General features: G+C 33.8%; 1 protein-coding gene across 1 annotated transcript; it reads right to left on the bottom strand.

The window, feature by feature from the left end:
• Positions 1 to 6644: 6644 nt before the first annotated feature.
• Positions 6645 to 24795, bottom strand: LOC110455778 (vitamin K-dependent gamma-carboxylase-like). Its single transcript, XM_021506138.1, has 15 exons — positions 24555 to 24795; positions 23142 to 23297; positions 20668 to 20833; positions 20243 to 20321; positions 19534 to 19640; positions 18963 to 19126; positions 17826 to 18001; positions 17135 to 17296; positions 16422 to 16550; positions 15536 to 15693; positions 14019 to 14188; positions 13086 to 13216; positions 8429 to 8567; positions 7193 to 7355; positions 6645 to 6765 (listed from the first exon to the last, which is right to left on the bottom strand). The coding sequence occupies exons 1-15, from the start codon at positions 24793 to 24795 to the stop codon at positions 6684 to 6686; spliced, it is 2223 nt and encodes a 740-aa protein (XP_021361813.1). The 3' UTR covers positions 6645 to 6683.
• Positions 24796 to 25175: the final 380 nt, after the last annotated feature.

Here is a 25175-nt window from a genome sequence, read left to right as displayed (position 1 = left end):
TATTTCTGTGACTTAGGAGTAATATTCCGTTATCACTTTTCTTCTACATTTAATTAGTTTGTGTTATCTAATTACTTTTTATAGGTGCAGTCAAATGTGTGTCTACCATTTCACATATGTTTACCTAAATTTATTGTGGTGGTGCTAAATTATTTCACAGCTGCATTTGTTTTCAACCTCAAATGAAGCTTTCACTATTTTCGTTATTTCTAACGTATTTAAGTACTTAAATGTTTCTCACTTAAAAATCGATTTAGAAATAGCATGTTGGTATGGGCTGGCCGTCGTATACGTGTGTGAAAGTCTGAATTATTATCCATAAGTAGGACTCGATTAAAGGTTTCCATGAAGGTTGCTGACAACTTGTCCAGGTCGCGTATTCATAGAAGTCGTTAATGTGTTATGCTTATCACAATTCATAAGGATCTAGTAGTGATCCTCCCGGAATAACAATGTCCACAAGGAAGTCAACGTGTCACCATTATAGCTCTCGGGTGATTCGGGTAGACACTGATAGAGTAGAGGTAACAAGGGGTTATTCTATAAAAGACAGTACATTAGGCATGCATTGACATAATTGAAGTTCACTTGTTGAAAACAATATTAATTTATATACCTGAACGATAAACATACAAAAATCTAATTGGCACAAAATTCAACCAAAGTTGTAGATATACTATAATAACAAGACATGACGGTTATATCCTGAGCTAATTTACATATATGAACTATGTAGTAAAACCATAGTTAGATACGTTTTAGCATTATCTCAGATAGGTTGTTGTCAGCAGACATTATAACAAGTATCACATGTGATGCAAGGAACAAAGTACACTTCAATGTAGCTTCAGGTTTGAAATCTGATTTTGTTAGTGTGATTTTACACTGTTGTGTATATTTATTTTCCATAACGATGATTATAAGCAGGGTTTGTTACTTTGTTCTTGTGTTCGAGTCAAAAATGAAATCAGGTGAGCGATAAAAAAATCGAATTGAAATTGTTCTTATTGTCTAATGTAAATTTGATTGTCTGTATTATCTCTAGCTCAATGATTTCTTTAAAACCACACAATACTGGACACATGATATCAATAACCAACAGTTGAAATTATACATAATCATTTATTGTATTTGGCAATATTACATTGTTTCGCTGAACGTATTACAGTATATGCTCAAAATGGTCTACGTGTAATATATTCAGTGAAGGGGTCTCCACCAGCGATACTTCGGATGGCTGCCATCGATATGATCAGTCTACAAAGTAATTATAATTAATAATATTATGTATCATAAATATCATATAATATGTTACAGTAGACTTTTTAAATGCTTACCGACCAATAATATTTGGTATCTATATAATGCATTGCTGTATTTGGAGAAAACAATCTCATAAAATTACTTCAATTGAGGCATTGAAAATAAGGACCCATAACAAGTAGAACTCAAATATAACCTCCAGCACACACACACGCAGGCATTCACACATACGGCTACCATATAGGGTATCACGTGGTACAATATGCTTGAGAAAGATCATGTGGTACAATATGCCTGAGTAGGCTGTTTCGATAACCTCTAGTTTTTGTTTCTCACTAATTGAATTTCAAACGCGTTGAATTATTTGCTTTTAAATCTAACAGGGCGATATTCAAATTTTCGATGCTCAAAACATATAACAATATTAATAATGTCGGAAAAAGTACCCACCCATGTTTCATAACAGCATATTTGGATTTCAGAAAGGTGATGAAAACTTGGACACTCCAATTCGAACCAATTTTTCTCACATTTGTATCTTGTCTTTCTAAAAGAAATTTAAAGCGTTGTATTTCTTTTTGGCTGAATTCCTGCAGTAGATTTCCCTCCGGATCTGCGATTAAATAAATAAACTGATTTAGAATATTCAATTATGAAAAGACTCGTTAGTTAAAATGGTATAGGGACTGTATTTGCCTGAATACCAAATTTTCTCCGTTTGATTAATCGAAAAGTTGAACAGTGAAGCGTCTCTGATGCGTTAAAACGGAGTTTTACCTAATTTGAACGATTAAATAGGTTGACAAGTATAGTATTTTTTATTGATTGTTTTAATTCATTCTTTCTATATCCCTCATACAGAGACAGGAATACACACAATGATGCATTGTTTCATTAGACTGTCTCTGTGTGTTTTACACTCATAGTAATACTCGTGAATCTTCTACTGCTAAATATGGACAGGATCTCGTTGTTTTAAGTTTCATTACTTAATAAAAGCGGACCTCATATGACCCTTGCTGTTGCTAGGACGTAAATTAAACTAAATGACATGTGAACTCAAATGTTCAAATGAGGAATCTTGGAAAAAATACGCGCAGATAAGTATAATGTTGTGTATATTATCCAAATGTAATCAGAGAGAATATCAGCCGCGTCTATTTTGATTTAAAAATAATTTAACGCATGTTTTCAATAGTGATGCCAGTATGAACGCACACTGCTAGGGCATCATGCAAATATATATGTTACCGATTTGTATTCATACCGGCATGTTGAATAAAAAATGTTGCATAATACATACATTTACATTCCCAATTTTATATCATATATATTGAACTGTTTGACCTTCCTGGAGCAGTCTATCGTCACTAAAATGTTTATATTTGCTTTTCAAGGCGGGAGGTGAATCTTCAAACTTCAAACGCATTTTTTCTGGAAATTCTAGACAGTTTCTTCTAGTGTTGCTACAAGAACTTGCAGCGGAAATGTCAATGTACAGATACATTAAACAGGATTCGTTACACGCTATGTTACGCTGATTTTCGTTTTGAATCAAAGTATATTTTGCTTTTGGTAAAGCACTTATCATATTATCAATAACTCATCTTTTACTTTTATTAGTAATAAAGCTACTGTTGTTTGTATTTACAAACCTTCACCATCTTCCTTCGCCTTCACTGCTTCTTTATACTTTTGAAACCTCGTATCATTCGACGAAATTTGTTTCGAGATAACGAAATACGACGGTTTCTTAGACACCGTGTGTAAATGGTACAGGTCACGTGGACACAACTGTAACACAAGGCAAACATACCGTAATACTTCTAATACGAGACATGGTGCATACAGTAGGAAACTTTTTTCAAATGTTTGTGATAGCGCTAGTATAGGAGAATTATTATTAGCAAACTATGAAATCGTCCGACAATTCACAAAATTTAAGACAGTAACACTGTATGATCTGTCAAGTATAATAAGGTCAATGCAATAAAAAAAAAAAATTAAGAGAGGAAATACGGTAAATTCACTTTTGATATAATCAATCCGGTTTTTTAAACAAAAAGTCAAAACTAAAACTCTGTTGTAAACAAAGCTAGAACTAAGAGTCTGGTATAATACACGGCCTCCTAGATTATTCTGGTCTAATACACGGACTCCTAGAAATATTATTCTGGTATAAAACACAGACTCCTAGATTATTCTGGTATAATACACGAACTCCTAGATTATGCTGGTATAAAACACGGACTCCTAGAACTTTTATTCTGGTATAATACACGGACTCCTAGATTATTCTGGTATAATGCACGGACTCATAGAACTATTATTCTGGTATAATACACGGACTCATAGAACTATTATACTGGTATACTACACGGACTCCTAGATTATTATGGTATAATATACGAACTCCTAGAACTATTACTCTGGTATAATACAAGGACTCCTAGATTATTCTGGTATAATGCACGGACTCATAGAACTATTATTCGGGTATAATACACGGACTCATAGAACTATTTTTCTGGTATACTACACAGACTCATCGAACTATAGTTCTGGTAAAATCCATGGACTCGTAGAAATACGACGCAGGCATATTGCACGGGCTCCTAGAACTATTATTCTTGTATAATACACGGACTCCTAGAAATACGGTAAATTTACTTTTGATATAATCAATCCGGTTTTTTAAACAAAAAGTTAAAACTAAAGTCTATTGTAAACAAAGCTAGAACTAAGAGTCTGGTATAATACACGGCCTCCTAGATTATTCTGGTTTAATACACGGACTCCTAGAAATATTATTCTGGTATAATACACGGACTCCTAGATTATTCTGGTATAATACACGGACTCCCTGAACTATCATTCTGGTATAATACACGGACTCCTAGAACTTTTATTCTGGTATAATACACGGACCCCTAGAACTATTATTCTGGTATACTACACGGACTCCTTGAACTATTATTTTGGCTTCGAATTTGGTTTTCTGTTGTTTTTCTCCTTGTTACAGATGCCATTACTCTGCTTTGTTACTGGTATTTAAATATCAAGAACGGTCATACTTATATTTTGAAACAACTGCACATATAAGCTGTGGTCGTAATACGTGTGTTTACACTTGGCACAGGTGAACGAAGGTTTGATTTGTGTGAGAGTACCTATGTCGACAAAACCATCAATCACCTATCCCCCTACGGTACGTACACGTGTGTTATTAGCCTGGATTTGTACAAGTGAACGACTGGATAATATTTAAATTTATGTTTAAGGGTTTTAAACTAGTCCGATGATTGACGAGTTTTCTTCTTTCAAGTTGGTCCATAACTTAATACAAACTTTACATTGCTAAAACGTAAAAATATTTAAGCTTGAACAAACTATTTTATCATTTGTATATTTTAGTGACTGTTTAGTGCAGTAACACTTTACTCAATGTCGATGTTATTATTCCTGTTAGCTGACGGGTGTGTATAACAGGAAGTATGGGTTGTGTCTAATGCCTGATTCCATAACTGTTCTCATGAGTTCGTTCGTCGGCCATTGGACCACTAGTGTATTGACTGGTTCAATGTACGAGTATATTTCACGTACTTCCTTGTAAAGTCATATAAACCCGTATATATAATATTTACCAAACAACATACAGTCAGCTTACATACAATCTACATACTCAGAAAGGATTTGCAATAAATATTTATTCTTCCATAAAAGTAAAATACGTTTTATTTTAACCAAACATTAAATACAAATTAATGAATTGAGTCAGAAAATTAATGCAATGAACAAAAAGGAAAATACGACTGAAACAATGCATACACATACAGAAATACGAAACACATAATGAAGACAATAAATGAAAGCAAAACGAGGTATTCATAAAATTGAGGCATTTTTTAACTCAGAAAAGCGTATTGATCGCCAACGGTCCAAGACCCATTAATAAATTTTAGTCATGGTAAACGGCCGCAAAATGACCACATGGCTTTTCGACGTCGCTCTGATAGAACATCTCTGGTTACACGTATGTAGCTAACTTGTCAGTAGCATGCATGCATCCAGAAATCTTTATAAGTAAAGCAGGCGTTGTAGAACAAAATCAACCGCGGTTTATTAAATGAATAAACTCGAGTGCCTTGCATGTTATAACTAAGGAAAAGAGAACTGCTCGGAGAAGTTTTGTTACTAGCTTCCAATCTCTAAGTCTATTTAGGAATGTTTGGATTACTAGATTTTATATTTCTGTGACTTAGGATAATATTCCGTTATCACTTTTCTTCTACATTTAATTAGTTTGTGTTATCTAATTACTTTTTATAGGTGCAGTCAAATGTGTGTCTACCATTTCACATATGTTTACTTAAATTTATTGTGGTCGTGCTAATAATTTCACAGCTGCATTTGTTTTCAACCTCAAATGAAGTTTTCACTATTTTCGTTATTTCTAACGTATTTTAGTACTTAAATGTTTCTCACTTAAAAATCGATTTAGAAATAGCATGTTGGTATGAGCTGGCCGTCGTATACGTGTGTGAAAGCCTAAATTATTATCCATAAGTAGGACTCGATTAAAGGTTTCCATGAAGGTTGCTGACAACTTGTCCTGGTCGCGTATTCATAGAAGTCGTTAATGTGTTATGCTTATCACAATTCATAAGGATCTAGTAGTGATCCTCCCGGAATAACAATGTACACAAGGAAGTCAACGTGTCACCATTATAGCTCTCGGGTGATTCGGGTAGACACTGATAGAGTAGAGGGAACAAGGGGTTATTCTATAAAAGACAGTACATTAGGCATGCATTGACATAATTGAAGTTCGCTTGTTGAAAACAATATTAAGTTATATACCTGAATGATAAACATACACAAATCTAATTGGCACAAAATTCAACCAAAGTTGTAAATATACTATAATAACAAGACATGACGGTTATATCCTGAGCTAATTTACATATATGAACTATGTAGTAAAACCATAGTTAGATACGTTTTAGCATTATCTCAGATAGGTTGTTGTCAGCAGACATTATAACAAGTATCACATGTGATGCAAGGAACAAAGTACACTTCCATGTAGCTTCAGGTTTGAAATCTGATTTTGTTAGTGTGATTTTACACTGTTGTGTATATTTATTTTCCATAACGATGATTATAAGCAGGGTTTGTTATTTTGCTCTTGTGTTCGAGTCAAAAATAAAATCAGGTGAGCGATAAAAAAAATCGAATTGAAATTGTTCTTATTCTCTAATGTAAATTTGATTGTCTGTATTATCTCTAGCTCAATGATTTCTTTACAACCACACAATACTGGACACATGATATCAATAACCAACAGTTGAAATTATACATAATCATTTATTGTATTTGGCAAAATTACATTGTTTCGCTGAACGTATTACAGTATATGCTCAAAATGGTCTACGTGTGATGTATTCAGTGAAGGGGTCTCCACCAGCGATACTTCGGATGGCTGCCATCGATATGATCAGTCTACAAAGTAATTATAATTAATAATATAATGTATCATAAATATCATATAATATGTTAGAGTAGACTCTTTAAACGCTTACCGACCAATAATATTTGGTATCGATTAAATGCATTGCTGTATTTGGAGAAAACAATCTCATAAAATTACTGCAATTGAGGCATTTAGAATAAGAACCCATAACAAGTAAACTCAAATATAACCTCCAGCACACACACACGCAGGCATTCACACATACGGCTACCATATAGGGTATCACGTGGTACAATATGCTTGAGTAGGCTGTTTCGATAACCTCTAGTTTTTGTTTCTCACTAATTGAATTTCAAACGCGTTGAATTATTTGCTTTTAAATCTAACAGGGCGCTATTCAAATTTTCGATGCTCAAAACATATAACAATATTAATAATGTCGGAAAAAGTACCCACCCATGTTTCATAACAGCATATTTGGATTTCAGAAAGGTGATGAAAACTTGGACACTCCAATTCGAACCAATTTTTCTCACATTTGTATCTTGTCTTTCTAAAAGAAATTTAAAGCGTTGTATTTCTTTTTGGCTGAATTCCTGCAGTAGTTTTCCCTCCGGATCTACGATGAAATAAATAAACTGATTTAGAATATTAAATTATGAAAAGACTCGTTAGTTAAAATGGTATAGGGACTGTATTTGCCTTAATACCAAATTTTCTCCGTTTGATTAATCGAAAAGTTGAACAGTGTAGCGTCTCTGATGCGTTAAAACGGAGTTTTACCTAATTTGAACTATTTAATTAGGTTGACATGTATAGTATTTGTCATTGATTGTTTTAATTTATTCTTTCTATATCCCACATACAGAGACAGGAATAAACACAATGCATTGTTTCAGTAGACTGTCTCTGTGTGTTTTACACTCATAGTAATACTCGTGAATCGTCTACTGCTAAATATGGACAGGATCTCGCTGTATTAAGTTTCATTACTTAATTAAAGTTGACCTTATATGACCCTTGCTGTTGCTAGGACGTAAAATAAAACTAAATGACATGTGAACTCAAATGTTCAAATGAGGAATCTGGGAAAAAATACGCGCAGATAAGCATAATGTTGTGTTTATTATCCAAATGTTATCAGAGATAATATCAGCCGCGTCTATTTTGATTTAAAAAGAATTTAACGCATGTTTCCAATAGTGATGCCAGTGTGAACGAACACCGCCAGGGCATTATGCAAATATATATGTTACCGATTTGTATTCATACCGGCATGTTGAATGAAAAATGTTGCATAATACATACATTTACATTTCCAATTTTATATTTATTATTAATTTGAAAATTCATATTTTTATATCATATATATTGAACTGTTTGACCTTCCTGGAGCAGTCTATCGTCACTAAAATGTTTGTCATTGCTTTTCAAGGCGGGAGGTGAATCTTCAAACTTCAAAAGCATTTTTTCTGGAAATTCTAGACAGTTTCTTCTAGTGTTGCTACAAGAACTTGCAGCGGGAGTGTCAATGTACAGATACATTAAACAGGATTCGTTAGAAGCTATGTTACGCTGATTTTCGTTTTGAATCAAAGTATATTTTGCTTTTGGTAAAGCACTTATCATATTATCAATAACTCACTTTTACTTTTATTAGTAATAAAGCTACTGTTGTTTGTATTTACAAACCTTCACCATCTTCCTTCGCCTCCACTGCTTCTTTATACTTTTGAAACCTCGTATCATTCGACGAAATTTGTTTCGAGATAACGAAATACGACGGTTTCTTAGACACCGTGTGTAAATGGTACAGGTCACGTGGACACAACTGTAACACAAGGCAAACATACCGTAATACTTCTAATACGAGACAAGGTGCTTCAGTAGGAAACTTTTTTCAAATGTTTGTGATAGCCCTAGTATAGGAGAATTATTATTAGCAAACTATTAAATCGTCCGACAATTCACAAAAATTAAGACAGTAACACTGTATGATCTGTCAAGTATAATAAGGTCAATGCAATAAATAAATAATTTAAGAGAGGAAATACGGTAAATTCACTTTTGATATAATCAATCCGGTTTTTTAAACAAAAAGTTAAAACTAAAACTCTGGTGTAAACAAAGCTAGAACTACGAGTCTGGTATAATACACGGCCTCCTAGATTATTCTGGTATAATACGAGGACTCCTAGAAATATTATTCTGGTATAAAACACGGACTCCTAGATTATTCTGGTATAATACACGGACTCCTAGATTATGCTGGTATAATACACGGACTCCTAGATTATTCTGGTATAATACACGGACTCCTAGATTATTCTGGTATAATACACGGACTCCTAGATTATTCTGGTATAATACACGGACTCCTAGATTATTCTGGTATAATACACGGACTCCTAGATTATTCTGGTATAATACACGGACTCCTAGATTATTCTGGTATAATACACGGACTCCTAGATTATTCTGGTATAATACACGGACTCCTAGATTATTCTGGTATAATACACGGACTCCTAGATTATTCTGGTATAATACACGGACTCCTAGATTATTCTGGTATAATACACGGACTCCTAGATTATTCTGGTATAATACACGGACTCCTAGATTATTCTGGTATAATACACGGACTCCTAGATTATTCTGGTATAATACACGGACTCCTAGATTATTCTGGTATAATACACGGACTCCTAGATTATTCTGGTATAATACACGGACTCCTAGATTATTCTGGTATAATACACGGACTCCTAGATTATTCTGGTATAATACACGGACTCCTAGATTATTCTGGTATAATACACGGACTCCTAGATTATTCTGGTATAATACACGGACTCCTAGATTATTCTGGTATAATACACGGACTCCTAGATTATTCTGGTATAATACACGGACTCCTAGATTATTCTGGTATAATACACGGACTCCTAGATTATTCTGGTATAATACACGGACTCCTAGATTATTCTGGTATAATACACGGACTCCTAGATTATTCTGGTATAATACACGGACTCCTAGATTATTCTGGTATAATACACGGACTCCTAGATTATTCTGGTATAATACACGGACTCCTAGATTATTCTGGTATAATACACGGACTCCTAGATTATTCTGGTATAATACACGGACTCCTAGATTATTCTGGTATAATACACGGACTCCTAGATTATTCTGGTATAATACACGGACTCCTAGATTATTCTGGTATAATACACGGACTCCTAGATTATTCTGGTATAATACACGGACTCCTAGATTATTCTGGTATAATACACGGACTCCTAGATTATTCTGGTATAATACACGGACTCCTAGATTATTCTGGTATAATACACGGACTCCTAGATTATTCTGGTATAATACACGGACTCCTAGATTATTCTGGTATAATACACGGACTCCTAGATTATTCTGGTATAATACACGGACTCCTAGATTATTCTGGTATAATACACGGACTCCTAGATTATTCTGGTATAATACACGGACTCCTAGATTATTCTGGTATAATACACGGACTCCTAGATTATGCTGGTATAATACACGGACTCCTAGAACTTTTATCCTGGTATAATACACGGACTCCTAGAACTATTATTCTGGTATATACACGGACTCCTAGAACTATTATTCTGGTATAATACACGGACTCCTAGATTATTCTGGTATAAAACACGGACTCCTAGAACTATTACTCTGGTATGATACACGGACTCTTAGATTATTCTGGTATAATGCACCGACTCATAGAACTATTATTCTGGTATAATACACGAACTCATAGAACTATTATTCTGGTATACTACACGGATTCCTTGAACTATAGTTCTGGTATAATCCATGGACTCTTAGAAATACGACACAGGCATATTGCACGGACTCCTAGAACTATTATTCTTCTATAATACACGGACTCCTAGAAATACGGTAAATTTACTTTTGATATAATCAATCCGATTTTTTAAACAAAAAAGTTAAAACTAAAACTCTGTTGTAAACAAAGCTAGCACTACGAGTCTGGTATAATACACGGCTTCCTATATTATTCTGGTATAATACACGGACTCCTAGATTATTCTGGTATAATACACGGCCTCCTAGATTATTCTGGTATAATACACGGACCCCTAGAAATATTATTCTGGTATAAAACACGGACTCCTAGAACTATTATGCTGGTATACTACACGGACTCCTAGAACCACTATTCTGGTATAATACACGGACCCCTAGAACTATTATTCTGGTAGACTGCACGGACTCCTTGAACTATTATTCTGGTATAATACACGGACTCCTAGAACTGTTATTCTGGTATACTACACGGACTCCTAGAACTACTATTCTGGTATAATACACGGACTCCTTGAACTATTGTTCTGGTATGCTACACGGACTCCTTGAACTTATATTCTGGTATACTGCACGGACTCCTTGAACTATTATTCTGGTATAATACACGGACTCCTAGATTATTCTGGTATAATACACGGACTCCTAGAACTATTTTTCTGGTAAACTACACGGACTCCTTGAACTATTATTCTGGTATACTACACGGATTCCTTGAACTATTATTCTGGTATAATACACGGACTCCTAGAACTATTATTCTGGTATACTACACGGACTTCTAGATTATTCTGGTATAATACACGGACTCCTTGAACTATTATTCTGGTATACTACACGGACTCCTTGAACTATTATTCTGGTATAATACACGGACTCCTAGATTATTCTGGTATACTACACGGACTCCTAGAACTCTTATTCTGGTATAATACACGGACTCCTTGATTATTCTAGTGTAATGCACGGACTCATAAAACTATTATTCTGGTATACTACACGGTCTCCTAGAACTATTATTCTGGTATAATACACGGACGCCTAGATTATTCTGGTATAATGCACGGACTCATAGAACTATTATTCTGGTATAATACACGGACTCATAGAATTATCATTCTGGTGTAATACACGGACTCATAGAACTATTATTCTGGTGTAATACACGGACTCATAGAACTATTTTTTTCTGGTATAACACACGGACTCCTAGAACTATAGTTCTGATATAATCCATGGATTCTTAGAAATACGACACAGGCATACTGCACGGACTCCTAGAACTGTTATTCTTGTATAATACACGGACTCCTAGAACTACTATTCTTGTATAATACACGGACTCCTAGAACTATTCATCTGGTATACTTCACGGACTCCTAGAACTATTGTTCTGGTATACTACACGGACTTCTAGAACTATTAGTCTGGTATAATACACGGACTCCTAGAACTATTATTCTGGTATACTACACGGACTCCTAGAACTATAGTTCTGGTATACTACACGGACTCCTAGAACTATTAGTCTGGTATAATACACGGACTCCTAGAACTATTATTCTGGTATACTACACGGACTCCTAGAACTATAGTTCTGGTATACCACACGGACTCCTTGAACAACAATTCTGGTATCAGATACCTAGTACTACAACTTTGTTATTCAGAAGAACTAAATTATATCTTTGAAGGTAATAAGTATTTGCGTAATAAATGCTTATGTCATGAATTCATAAATTTGTCTGAATGTACTGTTGACATACAAATAAGAACATAAATCGAAATAAAATGCTTTAAGGGGAAATGTATCCAATAAGAAACTATATACCAACACATATTTAATTATGTTATCCTTAAAATGGTAACAAATCAATATCAAAGCGATACACTTCTTCTTTCATACAATAAATAATGAATTAAAATAATGTACAATAGATCATTACAATCGAAAAATAAAATGAAACCATGCATAAAGACTTTGAGTATTGAAAGTAATCTCGGTTATCTGTGGGTCCAACAGAACGTCTCGGACTGAGCTAGTACTTATAATAATCAAAACGTACTGGGTACCGGACATTTTTGCCTCGTCAAATTTTCTCCCTTCAACCATGAAATCAATGTCGCCATGTGTTTATTTCGCCCTTTACATTTAAATTCTATGTTTATTATGCTATTTACTTATATTTACTGTAATGTTAGACTCGCCTTCATTACTAACGGCGAAAAGGGCGAAATTATACAACAATGGTATACAGCATTATTCTACACTTTTAACCATATCTAAACAAAAAGCAAAAATTAATGGATTATACTTATACTCATTCTAAGTAACAGCGAAATGCTTTATAAAATGGCTTGTAATTCAGAATATTAGTGTGCTTCTAGAGTGCGTTGTAGTGTATAATTCTTTAACGGCATTGGACGTAAAAAGTAAGATAAGTTTTGATTGGTAAGCCGTGATACTAACCCTCACACTTTCACCAGCATTTACAGTGACATTTGTTTTATCTGTAAGGTCCTCCAGTATTACTCTGCCTTTCAGGACTTCCAGTGTGTTGTTTACTGTCCTATCAGAGATATGGAAAGACACGTAGTATCCTGCAAGTAAAGGTAAAATTGAACAAAAATATACCTTTTTTTGCTTTATGAAGTATATTGTATCGAGAATTGTTTTATCTTTCACCATTAATATAAAAATGCTCATTCTTTAACCTGAATGGAAAAACTAGTTATAAAAGTAAAAATTTCCTCAAATTTAAGCACGCCATACTTTACTTGTCGAGTCGTTTAATAAAAACTCCAGGGTCATTATTGAAAAAAATATCCTCATTCTCAAACTATGAATCTGTGCTCAAGCCCATAGTATTAAAAGTCACTTTTTCAAAGATTTGGAATATTTTTGGGGATTTCTGAAGCTAAATGCCGTTTCTAATGTTTCAGCTGCATTTTGACTGAAACATGTTTCCTGGCGAGTTGAAACAAAATTTGATTTTACATTGAATCAATGCTTGAGCAAAGTAAAGGCTTCATGAAAACGAACCCCTGAATTACTTTTTAATCATTCTTTCTTTTTAAGAATAGTAGAACCGTACCGCGTTTTTAAATGTTTTATTCGTCTTCATACACTGTTGTTTACGTCGTTTTATCATATTTTTCCATTAAAATTCATTGGATTACTTGTGTTTCAATTGCATAACTTTGCAATGGTAATAAATGAGGAATTGTAGACATAGCATATTGAATATTTCAAATTGCTTATCTGGAAAGTCAGATTGGTATAGATTGGCGTCTACAGTTGACACATAATATTTAATATTTCACATTGCTTACCTAGAAGTCAGATAAGTTCAGATTGGCGTCTACAGTTGACACATCATATTGAATAACTCACAGTGCTTACCTGGAAAGTCAGAATGGTACATATTCGATGTTGTATCATTTTTAGCTTTATCAATACGAATTCGCTCCTGTCTCATTTCCCAAAAATCCTCTGTAACTGGCATCCACCAATCCGTTTTTGAAAATATGTTCCAATCGGCAGTCAGCATATCTTTGTTAGGATCAACAAGCCTAGCAAAATATATATATGTATTCTAGATTCATTAGGCTACCTTTGTTGACAATAAGATGGTATTGTAAAATCCTCCTGTAAAACGACCTACACCAATTTTGTTGGTAAAACCAAATAATTACTCTGTGTATTAGATCCTCTGTAGCCTACATACTTGTCTTGGTTTGGTGAGAGACATCATGCCATAAGCCACATTTAGTAGTGGATACTCTTATCCTTTCGCAACACTTAGTTTTCTAATTGATTTTCAGCAGGGACCGAAATTGAGTTCCTTCTGAATTTACGTCAACAAAAATGTGTACTCCTCAGAGAAGTTAAGGTACTACTGTATTAAACAGTTAGCCAATATGTACTTAAAAGAGAGGGAGTAAATGTAATAATAGAAAATAGGAAGTTGCCCGTTGTTTGCTTCGATCGGTCAAAGACAACAATTCAACATTTTATGTGAGTTTTTGTGCAACCTTTTAAACGTATGTTACAATGACACTTTTACTGATAAATATAATGTCTAAAGGGTGAAATTATTTGCATTGAACACTGTACATTTGTTAGGGATATCATAAATACATGTACTGTCTAAATACTTCTGAATTTTTCTTCAAACAAATGGTACCTAGATTTTTGACACTTTTTCATGCATGTTTGCTTTTAAATTTTGATCCTGATTTGTGACGTTTAATAATAACCTGTTATACCAGATCAAAATGCAATTTTGATGTGGTTTAAACCTCAGAATAGTACATTTTTAATACGTCGTTTTCTTTTTTTTTTTTTTTTTTTTTTTTTTTTTTTTTTTTTATCTCGAACGGGTTTAAGAAACGTATGCCAAATGATAATGGCCATGTATACCTCTGGTCAAATCCAAACAATCTGACAGTCGCACACAACAATATCTACCGAGAGAATACTGATTGACCTTTATACCGGAAACATTAATTCCCTCGTAATGTACTACATGACCGACAATCACTTAACATTTGCTCCGGAAACGTGCATCTGGGAAACGATGTATTACGGTATGTCTCTGTAGACTTGTGTCTCCCAAGTCACTTATTTTACAGACAAATCATTAGTGCCATCAAAACAAACAAATTTTATCTTTATGCATCGTGAATGAGTGTTTGATAAATAAAACAGCCATCATCCAGAACGTATCAGAGGTGTCAAACGTTAGCATAATGACGTCATAACTTTCGTTTTACCTTTGAAAACACAAAGTCATGGATAACTATCAGTACTTCGCATTCATTTAACAACTCAATCACACTAGAAGGCGTATAGCAAGCGTATAATTAACATTTCTGAATACAATTATAATGAGTAAATACTGGTACGCCAACTTATACCTTTGATAAAATCTTCCGTTCAGAGCCAGCTGTGCATCGTAGTTGATGGCAAAGTTGCTATGTCCTTCAGCCTCCAGTTTCCGTGCTACACACTTCGAAAACTGGACTAGCATGACTGGGGTGTACGCATATCTTCTTCCCAAAGTCAGCGGAGACGACTGAAATGAAAGTTAGAAAATTTGAAACGTATTGTAACTTCTATCTTTAAATCATTTACATCAAATCTTAATGTAAATAAAATATTACTATCATTCCTTTTCCTTAAATTTCATCTTCCCTGCGTATGCAGTTCCATTGAAAAATGTAGTTGATTGAAACTTCAAGGACCTCTTTCATGTATATATTTTTACTGATATGCCCTGTTTACCATTTAGCAAAGTAACAAGTGTTTTCTACAGTAAGGGTTTCATATTGCGCTGTGAAATGTTTAAAGTAGCGATCAGTATGTTAATGTTTACTAACATGAATGCGTTGTTTTGAACGATCAACTAAACAGTTCCATTGTGCTTATATCAGCGATAGCCTACATATGTTGCGTAATGCAACTTGAGCAACCGTCATAGCAGTTTACTGTGATGCATAAAATGCCTACACTTTTAGGGAACATTGCTTCGTAACAGCTTTCATTTGGGAAATGGTCAACTACTTAATGTCTGCCTTAAACTTTGGTGTTATATATTTCTGTTTTAACTTTTTACTGGCCACATTTGTTGGGTTTTTTATTAATATTTTCATTGGTTTTATCATTTATTTTTTTCGTTCAAATAACTCAAATTAACTTATAGGCAAGGTAATTTACTGTCGCTTGCAACAACAACAAATATGTTTTTCATAATAAATAATGAAATGCAACAAAATGGTACACTACATTGAACATATTTCCTACCAATTCAGTTATATCAAATCTCTCGCCTGTTTCAAGGTCCTTTACGTTGACGATTATGTCCACTTTGTATTTATGGATCATCATGTTCCACGTATATCCGTACAGGTCTCCTCCCCAAGTGTTCAGTCCCTATCAACACACACGTGCGGAAAGTTTAACGAAGGATCATATTCAGCAGCAGGTGCATAATACTGTAAATGACTTTATTTTCGCGTGTACGTTATCTAACAATCTATGAATATAGGATTTACTCGCGATTTTTTGAAACCACAACTCAGAAGATATTAATTTGATACAAATTGCAATCACGTATAGCATTGATATCTGCGAATGGATTAAATTTGAGAACTACCAATTATCGTGAAAATTAGTCTCTGGCGACAATAAAGTGTTTTATAATTATCATAAGGCTGTTAAAATGCTACATGTTACATAATTGTGTATTGAATACAATGTAAAAAAGAATTATCATCGAAATGATTATTATTATCATTTTTGTCAAACTTTAAGAAGACCTATCCATTATAGATGGCAATATGCGCAAGCTCTGAGAATGATAATATCTTGTTTTTGATGGCGAATAGTTCATATCCCCGAGTCTATTGTCTGTAAACATGTTTCAACTGACTCAAAAGTACAAATACACATTTACTGAAATCTTAAACAAAGGACAGAAATAGCTAATATAGTACGATTATTTGTAGACTACCTGCCTTAAAAACAACAGATGAAAACGGAAGGAACATCTGTTCTGCAGCATACAACAGAACAAACAACGAGCACACTGTGTGTAAGGTGCTAGGCCGGGATGACCTTGACCGCGTGCTATCAATGTTTCTGTGTGTATTCATCTGCTTCAGTTTATCGCCATCATCCTATAAACGTTTAAGCATGTCAAGTAGAAATATTAAAATCATTTGAAATATATGCATATATATATTTTAATATATATAAACATAGCTATATTTTCAATTATAGTATATCAGTTATATCTTCTTGTAATATGATGAATATGTACATGTAACTGTTCTGTTTCACTGTGTCTTGATAAAGGAGCAGATCGCTCCGAAAATTTGACAACCTAACTTGTCCACACTGTTGGAATTACTTCTTTGCCCTATAAACATATATATATATATAAATCAATCACTTTCTTTACAACAAACAAACACATTTTGACATTCATGTATATGTTTCTCTGTTTGGAATATCGATTCCGGTTTAGAATGATATTTTGCGAGACGTGTGGTTCTTCTAGTAGATCTTCCTATGTTGGAAGTCATATTCCCCTGACATTGTGCTTTATATAAATATGGTACCATTACTAGTGGTATATTGGGCTTTATCTGTTTCAAGTACCAGGCTATTTAAAAGTGAATCGTATCAGAAGGATAGTTTCCCTACCAATCGTGATATCCCGCTCGCATTTCTGCGATCTTCACTATAGAGACAGTGAGGATTGCTTTTAAGGATTATGGGTGTCCGGGGTTTCCAAAATAACATGCAGTTCACAATCTTCCGAGGCCAATCCGGGTAGCAGAATATTGTAAGTGTAGCAATTCCAATGTACGGGAACATTCCTGAAAAACACAATTTGTACATAATATTTACAGTAAACTACTTGTAAACACAGTAAACTTTGGAATATCGTAGAAACGACTGAAAATATATAATAACTATTAGTTTCGTGAAAAATTTGAATTAAACTACTTCACCTGCTAGTTGCATAACTGCAATTAACATGTTTAGTGTCATCGTTCTAGTCGTTAACGATTTATTAATTATTTTGTAATAGTTTTGAACATGTTTCTTGTGAGTGACTTTGGTAATCAAACTTGTCCTTTGGAGATGATTCTTAACATATAAATCTCAAAATGATCAACGACAAATTCTTATTTTATTTACACAATATAATTGTGATATCGAAACATGTTTCTGACAACTTTGTATTTTCTTTTGATATATTTAGAGGTGTTTAATGTTATTTACAAGATTGATATTTCAAAACATGAATGTGAAAGGTAATGGTTTGTTACATTTAAAGATTTTCAATGGTGAATTTGCTACCTACATCCTCTTCCCCGACCTAAAAAACAAACCCCAATGCGTTTACTCTTATATTCATAGTAAAAATGGCAAATCTGCTCAACACTTTTAAACATTAAACATGATATTTATTTTATCATTTGTATTCTTTTAATTCCAATAAGCAACTTTTGATACAGCCCAATATCTTCTTGTTATTTTGTTCTCACCAAAGTTAACAAACAAAACAATAACGTGTTGATATCGTAAAATATTATTTAAAACATGCAAAACATTTTAAATACACCAGACAGAAAATTGTCTTCCATACAAATTATTGGCTTATTAATAATACACTAAAGTATGATCAAACCACGCTATAAATTATACTGCCCCCATTTTTTGATGAAACTGTTTAAGTTATCAAGGGGGTTTACTCTGCATATTAATCATCACAAATCAATTAATTATATTTGGCATATAAATCAAGCCATCATAATGCAAAACTAGACGTACCTATTGAGAAGATTTGGGAATTCATTGCATGGAAAGACAAAGCCATGAGCATTCCAACTTTTCTTGTTTTATCAAAGAAAAGTAGAAAACCCAGTGAAAGGTCGAGAAAGAATCCGAATCGGTGTACAATGTAGAGATCAATCATCTCGCTGCTCAGAAAGGGCCTGTAAAACAAGTATATAGGTTTTATTTATCATTGCTGGTATTGGTAAATCAGATTGTTTTTAAATACAGTGTACAAATTAAACAATTGACACATTGCGTCGAACTAGTGATTTTATTTCACTGTATTTATTAAAAAGTGTCTATGTTGAAATCCTAGGACAGTTAAGTTGTGTGTCGTGGTTTCGTTGCCTACCAAAACAAAGATAGTAGACCATAAACCGACACCAAGTAACAGTATAAATGGACAATTTGCTATTCATAAAGTAAATATTGTGTATGTAGTTTTCTTCAATCGGTTAAAAAATTAGCAAATATAAAATCATATGAAATTGAGAACTAATAAATCGGTTCTTAAACTTCTATTATCATTCTTTATGTATCAATTTTCTAATTCCATCTGACAAACCTAAATATATCAAACACCCAATTTCCAGAAAGTCCTCTTTCGGAGTAACCATACAGCCATTCTGGGTCCAACTTCTTAATTCCAGCTAAAAAGTACAGTAGAAATACCTGATAAAGGAAAACAAATATTTAATTTTAATTTTATAGAAATTTGAATGAACAATTTCTTATTCATTTACATGTGACACAATGAACGTTTAGAATAAAATCAGAAACTGGCGTGTATGTGACTAATGCTTTGATAGGGTGATTTTAAGTCTTTATTATTTTAAAAGCTTGCTTTTCGTCTTACTTGGAGATGGATTCCCGTAGACGTTTCTATCAAAGGTAAAGGGCTTTGCTAGTTCTTACATGAAAAAGTTTAAACCTTTGATAGTATATATATGGATAGGTTCAGGACAATATAAATTCAATAGTACAGAACATTAAAATAGTTTTATTTTATCGAAAGTCTTTATTCAATGATCATATAGTCTAACAATTTATGTGTACTCCGCAGCTAAACTACAGTAAATACAGTAAGGCAAAGCCCGAAGACAGAGATTGGACATCAAATTCAGCAAGAATTTCAGAATAAACACAAAATAACAAAACATAAGGTTACACAATGAACTTATAGATAAAGGTACATGTAGAATTGTTTGGTTATTTTTCATTTATTTTTTTAAAAATAACTAATAAATTTAATCGAAACAAATAATTAGCTTAACCTGATATCTCATTAACGTATAATTCCACAATGGCACTTCTTGATTTCGCAGTCTTGACCAAATTAAACTGTCGACAGATCTGTGAAAAAGATGATATTATCCATAACAAAACAGATATAATGAGAGTCAACATTTTCGTCTACTGAATAAGCACATTGGTAGATTTATAATACATTATTTGAATCTGATGCATGTTTACTACTGAATGCGATATAGTTTGATATATTGTTCATTATTCAGCAAACGTAGATACGTTAATGCACATCCAGGAAAGCATCATACATTGTCATTCTTTCGCCTTATTTAGACACTAGCTAAGAGACAATAGTCGACATCCAAATGATGATATATTTAGCTTTAAAAGTGTGTTTACTTTGTCGCCCATACGGGTAAGACACTGTTGTACATTTCTGGTATTTACTTACAAGTATCTGTTACCATCCGTAATAAGTAGCAGAAACGACAGCAGTCCGAATAGGTAACTATGGTTGTTCCATCTTTGCATGTCCAGTAAGTGTACATACCAGTAAATAGCATTGAAAACTACAAGGCACCATCGATACATGAAACCAAACGCTATTCCAATGGTAGCTGAAATATACAAATCATTACCATAACTTAAACCTAGTAAGCAAATACATCATCAATACTAAAACCGCAGGGATAGTCCTATATTAGCTGAAAATAACACCGTCAAATCACAGGGATTACCAATAGTACGCTAGACAAGACTTTTGTTATATTTTGTTACTTTAATACAGGCTTAAATTTCTTATTAATTTATATATTTTTTATGTACATTCTATATCAGATTACCTAACGGACTATAATTAATAAACCAACAATTTCGATGATGTTTTCACATGAAAAGTACACCTCAGCCTCTGTGAAAACACATGTCATGGTTTACAATAGTAGCTGGGAAATGCAAGATACTTTCGATACATGAAACGTTGAATAATGTATAATTGTAGTTTCCGATTTAAATTAAAACAATTTCAAAATTATTCTGACAGCTTTGAAACTACAACAGAACAGTTTTCGGCCCATTTGATACCATGTACTGTACTTATGATAAATATTGGTGTAAACAAATTCCTTACCACAATCAAAATTTATTTTGTGACTGTTAACGTGTAGTTGGTTGCAATAAACAAAGTCAACATCTTTAATGGATTATTAGAGTTACGCTTTATGACACTAGCTAAGTATTTTTAAACATTTTCTTCGGGTTGGTAGGTATGGATTATGAGAAGTTTTTACACAACCAATAAGATTTTCTATGTGACGTTTCGATGACTAGTACGATATGTACACTGTCACCTTCATCAGACAAATGGCCAGTGAAGCGTATGCACACAAAGGTGTAAAATGTGTACGAGTTGTCCACCAAATAAAGTCGATTCGGCTATGCTATAAGCGTACGTACAATAGTTGTTATGTATGTACCGAAATGACCCGTATCCAGATGGCTTCCTTTATCTGCCGCTTGAACAGATTGCTCTCTCTGTCCAAAACGTTATTATCCCAGTCAATCACATGGTTTTTCTGTGTGGCATGGTCTGTGATTGCGATTTTTTTTTATCTGGGACTCATACTGCTTCCATTCTGATCTGGTGAATATGTCCTACCTTCTTGGGTTTCCGTATATTTTTGGTGTTCACCAAGGCGGACCCCAACTCGCCTTCCAGTCTCTCCAATATACGAGGCGTTGAAGTTTTCGCATCCGATTTTGTATACGCATTCTGCGACGTTCTCTTTAGGGTTTTTATCCTGAGGGTGTACTAGGATATTGCGAAGTAATATTGCAATATTTACATTGCACATCATCATTATAAACAACGGAAGCAAATCACAATATGTTTCTGTTATCCTATCTTGTTTCAATGATATATCTACGACCACGAGTTTTGCAGAGTACATTAAAAAGCATGGTCATCCAATGGTCACATTAAAATGACGACAAGTTGCGAATGCCACAGCCATCGAAAAAAGCAATATTGCAATTTGGTGGACATTTTACTCATTTGTGTGATTACGCTGCACTGGTCATTTGTCTGATGAAGGTGTCAGTGTGCATATCTTACTAGTCATCGAAACGTCACAGAGAAAATCGTATTGGTTGTGTAAAAAGAACTTCTCATAAAACACTAGTTAAGTGTTTTCCTGAGATTTTCTGTAAGACTACCTCAAACAAAACACTAGCTAAGTGTTTTCCTAAGATTGTCTGTAAGATTACTTCAAACGTAATCATTTTGCGCAACTTAAGCAAATCACAGTTTTGAATGCAACAGCCATCGAAAATGACAAGTTAACAACACGTGTTTGTGTTAATCGAAAATGACAAGTTAACAACACGTGCTTGGGTTCATCGGAAATGACAAGCTAACAGCACGTGTTTGCGTTCATCGGAAATGACAAGTTAACAACACGTGTTTGTGTTCATCGAAAATGACAAGTTAACAACACGTGCTTGGGTTCATCGGAAATGACAAGTTAACAGCACGTGTTTGTGTTCATCGGAAATGACAAGTTAACAGCACGTGTTTGTGTTCATCGAAAATGACAAGTTAACAATACGTGTTTGTGTTCATCGGAAATGACAAGTTAACAGCACGTGTTTGTGTTCATCGGAAATGACAAGTTAACAGCACGTGTTTGTGTTCATTGGAAATGACAAGTTAACAGCACGTGTTTGTGTTCATCAAAAATGACAAGTTAACAACACGTGTTTGTGTTCATCGAAAATGACAAGTTAACAACACGTGTTTGCGTCTAATTAAAAGATGTGAGATATAAAGCATTTACTAAATCATAGTTCATGTTACTTGCAAAACAGTCATGCAGCTAGAAAATGAAAGAAAGGAAAGAAATGACCAATTAATCATCATGTTCTTACTCAGAAACATGATGAAATAGATTAGGTACATCCAATCCAGGGGCAGAGGTTTCAGAAAATATACTGCTGGAAAAGTACATCTATTCGATGACCATCTCCGGAAAGACGCATTTCCCAATCCTTTCTTTTCTAGAGTGTCGATCATAAGCAGCACACCTGAAGAAGAAAGTGTATATGCCATTACTTATGTTATCTAAGATCAGTTATAACATCTACAACAGGAACTACGCTTCACGGATTTATAACGATGTTTTCATTCAACTAAAATGAAAGGTCATAGACTTACCTTTAAACTATTTACCATATCAAAATCAGATATTCAAAATAATTAATTATTTTTCATTCAGTTACTTTTTGCAAAACCAACAAAAAGGGCTAATGATATTATTAAGGCGGCTCATTTACAAAGTCCTTTTCACGCAATCATAGGTTATATAAAGAACAAAACAAATTTGAACGATATTTTTTAAGAATTATAATCTTTTCACGAAAACGTTACCACCTTTTCCATATCAAAAAAGGCTGACCAAATGGAGCATTAACAATATACAACAAAATGGGGGGGGGGGGGGGGGGGCTGTCATAGAATTGATAATATATATTTCTTAAGATAAATCTTTCAGATCTTGATAGTATATATTTTGTATGAAACTATATCAACTGATATATCTATGATTTAAACTACATCGGATATTTGACTTGAAAATCAGCTTAGATTGTATTTGTAAACTTTTACATTACCTACAACCCCTTTTGCTCTACTACATTTGCCTGAAGAGCTATGTGAGGCAATGCATGCGAGCATTCCAGTTACACACCTAACATGTAAAGCGTGGCGAGTCTTACCATCGTAAGTTATTATTTAGTAAAGAAACATATTTAAACTGATCATAGGGAATACAGTGTTGAATTAAATACATCAACACTATTTCAGCCAGCGAAAATGAATTTCATCAGATGTGTATACAGGTTACTTGAATGATATGTATTTTAAAAGAATCTGTTGTTTATGACTTACAAAAAATACTGATCATAGAAACTACAAACGGATCATGGGTTTTTATTACAATATGATTAGCCGCTATGTTTATATTACAATATGATTAGCCGCTATGTTTATATTACAATATGATTAGCCGCTATGTTTTTATAACAATGTGATAAGCTGCTACATTGTATACCTTATAAGGCCGCTACATTGATGATTTTTGGGTTATAAAGCTTCTGATATACATACAGCTTAATTTGGCTCCACTTACATATATATAATAACTATAAATGCAAGCGGCCAAATTTAAATCTTATCAATAGCCTAAATAAATGTACATTATATTCGTATTAATACCGCAATGTACAAAATGTGTGGATATAAGCAAAAGTATATGTTTTAATTTTCAATTAAATACGACATACCATACAAAAATCGCATAACTCCGAGAGCTGCCGGATCTGTTGGCCGGCACATCAGCCTCACAAACGATTTCCATGAGGTTAGTTCACTGAAGGCAAACCCGAACAATACCCGCTGCCTAGCTCCTGTTTCCGTTGCAGTATTTTGTTTGATCCTCTCATTGTTACTCGCCACGTTTGGTTGAGAACCGCCTTTACCACTCCTCGCTGGTATCTCTTTTCGTTGCCGAATTGTGTTTGTCATAATATGTTATCGGAGAGTTGATGGTTTCTAAAGATTTTTTAAAAAGTAAACAATGATAGATATGATATAGGATCGTGACCGTATAAAAAACCATGAAACCAAATCAATGTCTTATATTAGGAATACACACGTGGCAAAAACGTTTCCTTGTTTCTCTAGTGGTGAATTATTCATACTATGTATGATGGGTGTAACTATCAATCACAATCTGTCAATATACGAGTACGTGTCTAAACACAGGTAGTACACGTGGAAAGTCGTGAGCAAGTGGTGAACGACGTCTCGACTATAAATAGGGGATGTCTCAGATATTGTCTTCTCGCGAGATCTCAAAATACTTCGCAAAAAAATAACGTTCGTCTTTCTGATCCAAAATCTAA

Source organism: Mizuhopecten yessoensis, unplaced genomic scaffold, assembly GCF_002113885.1.
Source record: "Mizuhopecten yessoensis strain PY_sf001 unplaced genomic scaffold, ASM211388v2 scaffold8381, whole genome shotgun sequence".
In the NCBI taxonomy this organism is placed as follows: Eukaryota; Metazoa; Mollusca; class Bivalvia; order Pectinida; family Pectinidae; genus Mizuhopecten; species Mizuhopecten yessoensis.
This window is presented reverse-complemented; position numbering and strand designations above follow the sequence as displayed.

Coding starts and splice junctions, on each gene's coding strand:
- LOC110455778 (XM_021506138.1), bottom strand. CDS start 24,795: ATGACAAACACAATTCGGCAACGAAAAGAGATACCAGCGAGGAGTGGT. Junction 20,834..23,141: donor CTATTTCATCATGTTTCTGA/GTAAGAACATGA, acceptor TGTATATTTCAG/CTACCATTGGAATAGCGTTT. Junction 17,297..17,825: donor CGAGCGGGATATCACGATTG/GTAGGGAAACTA, acceptor AAACGTTTATAG/GATGATGGCGATAAACTGAA.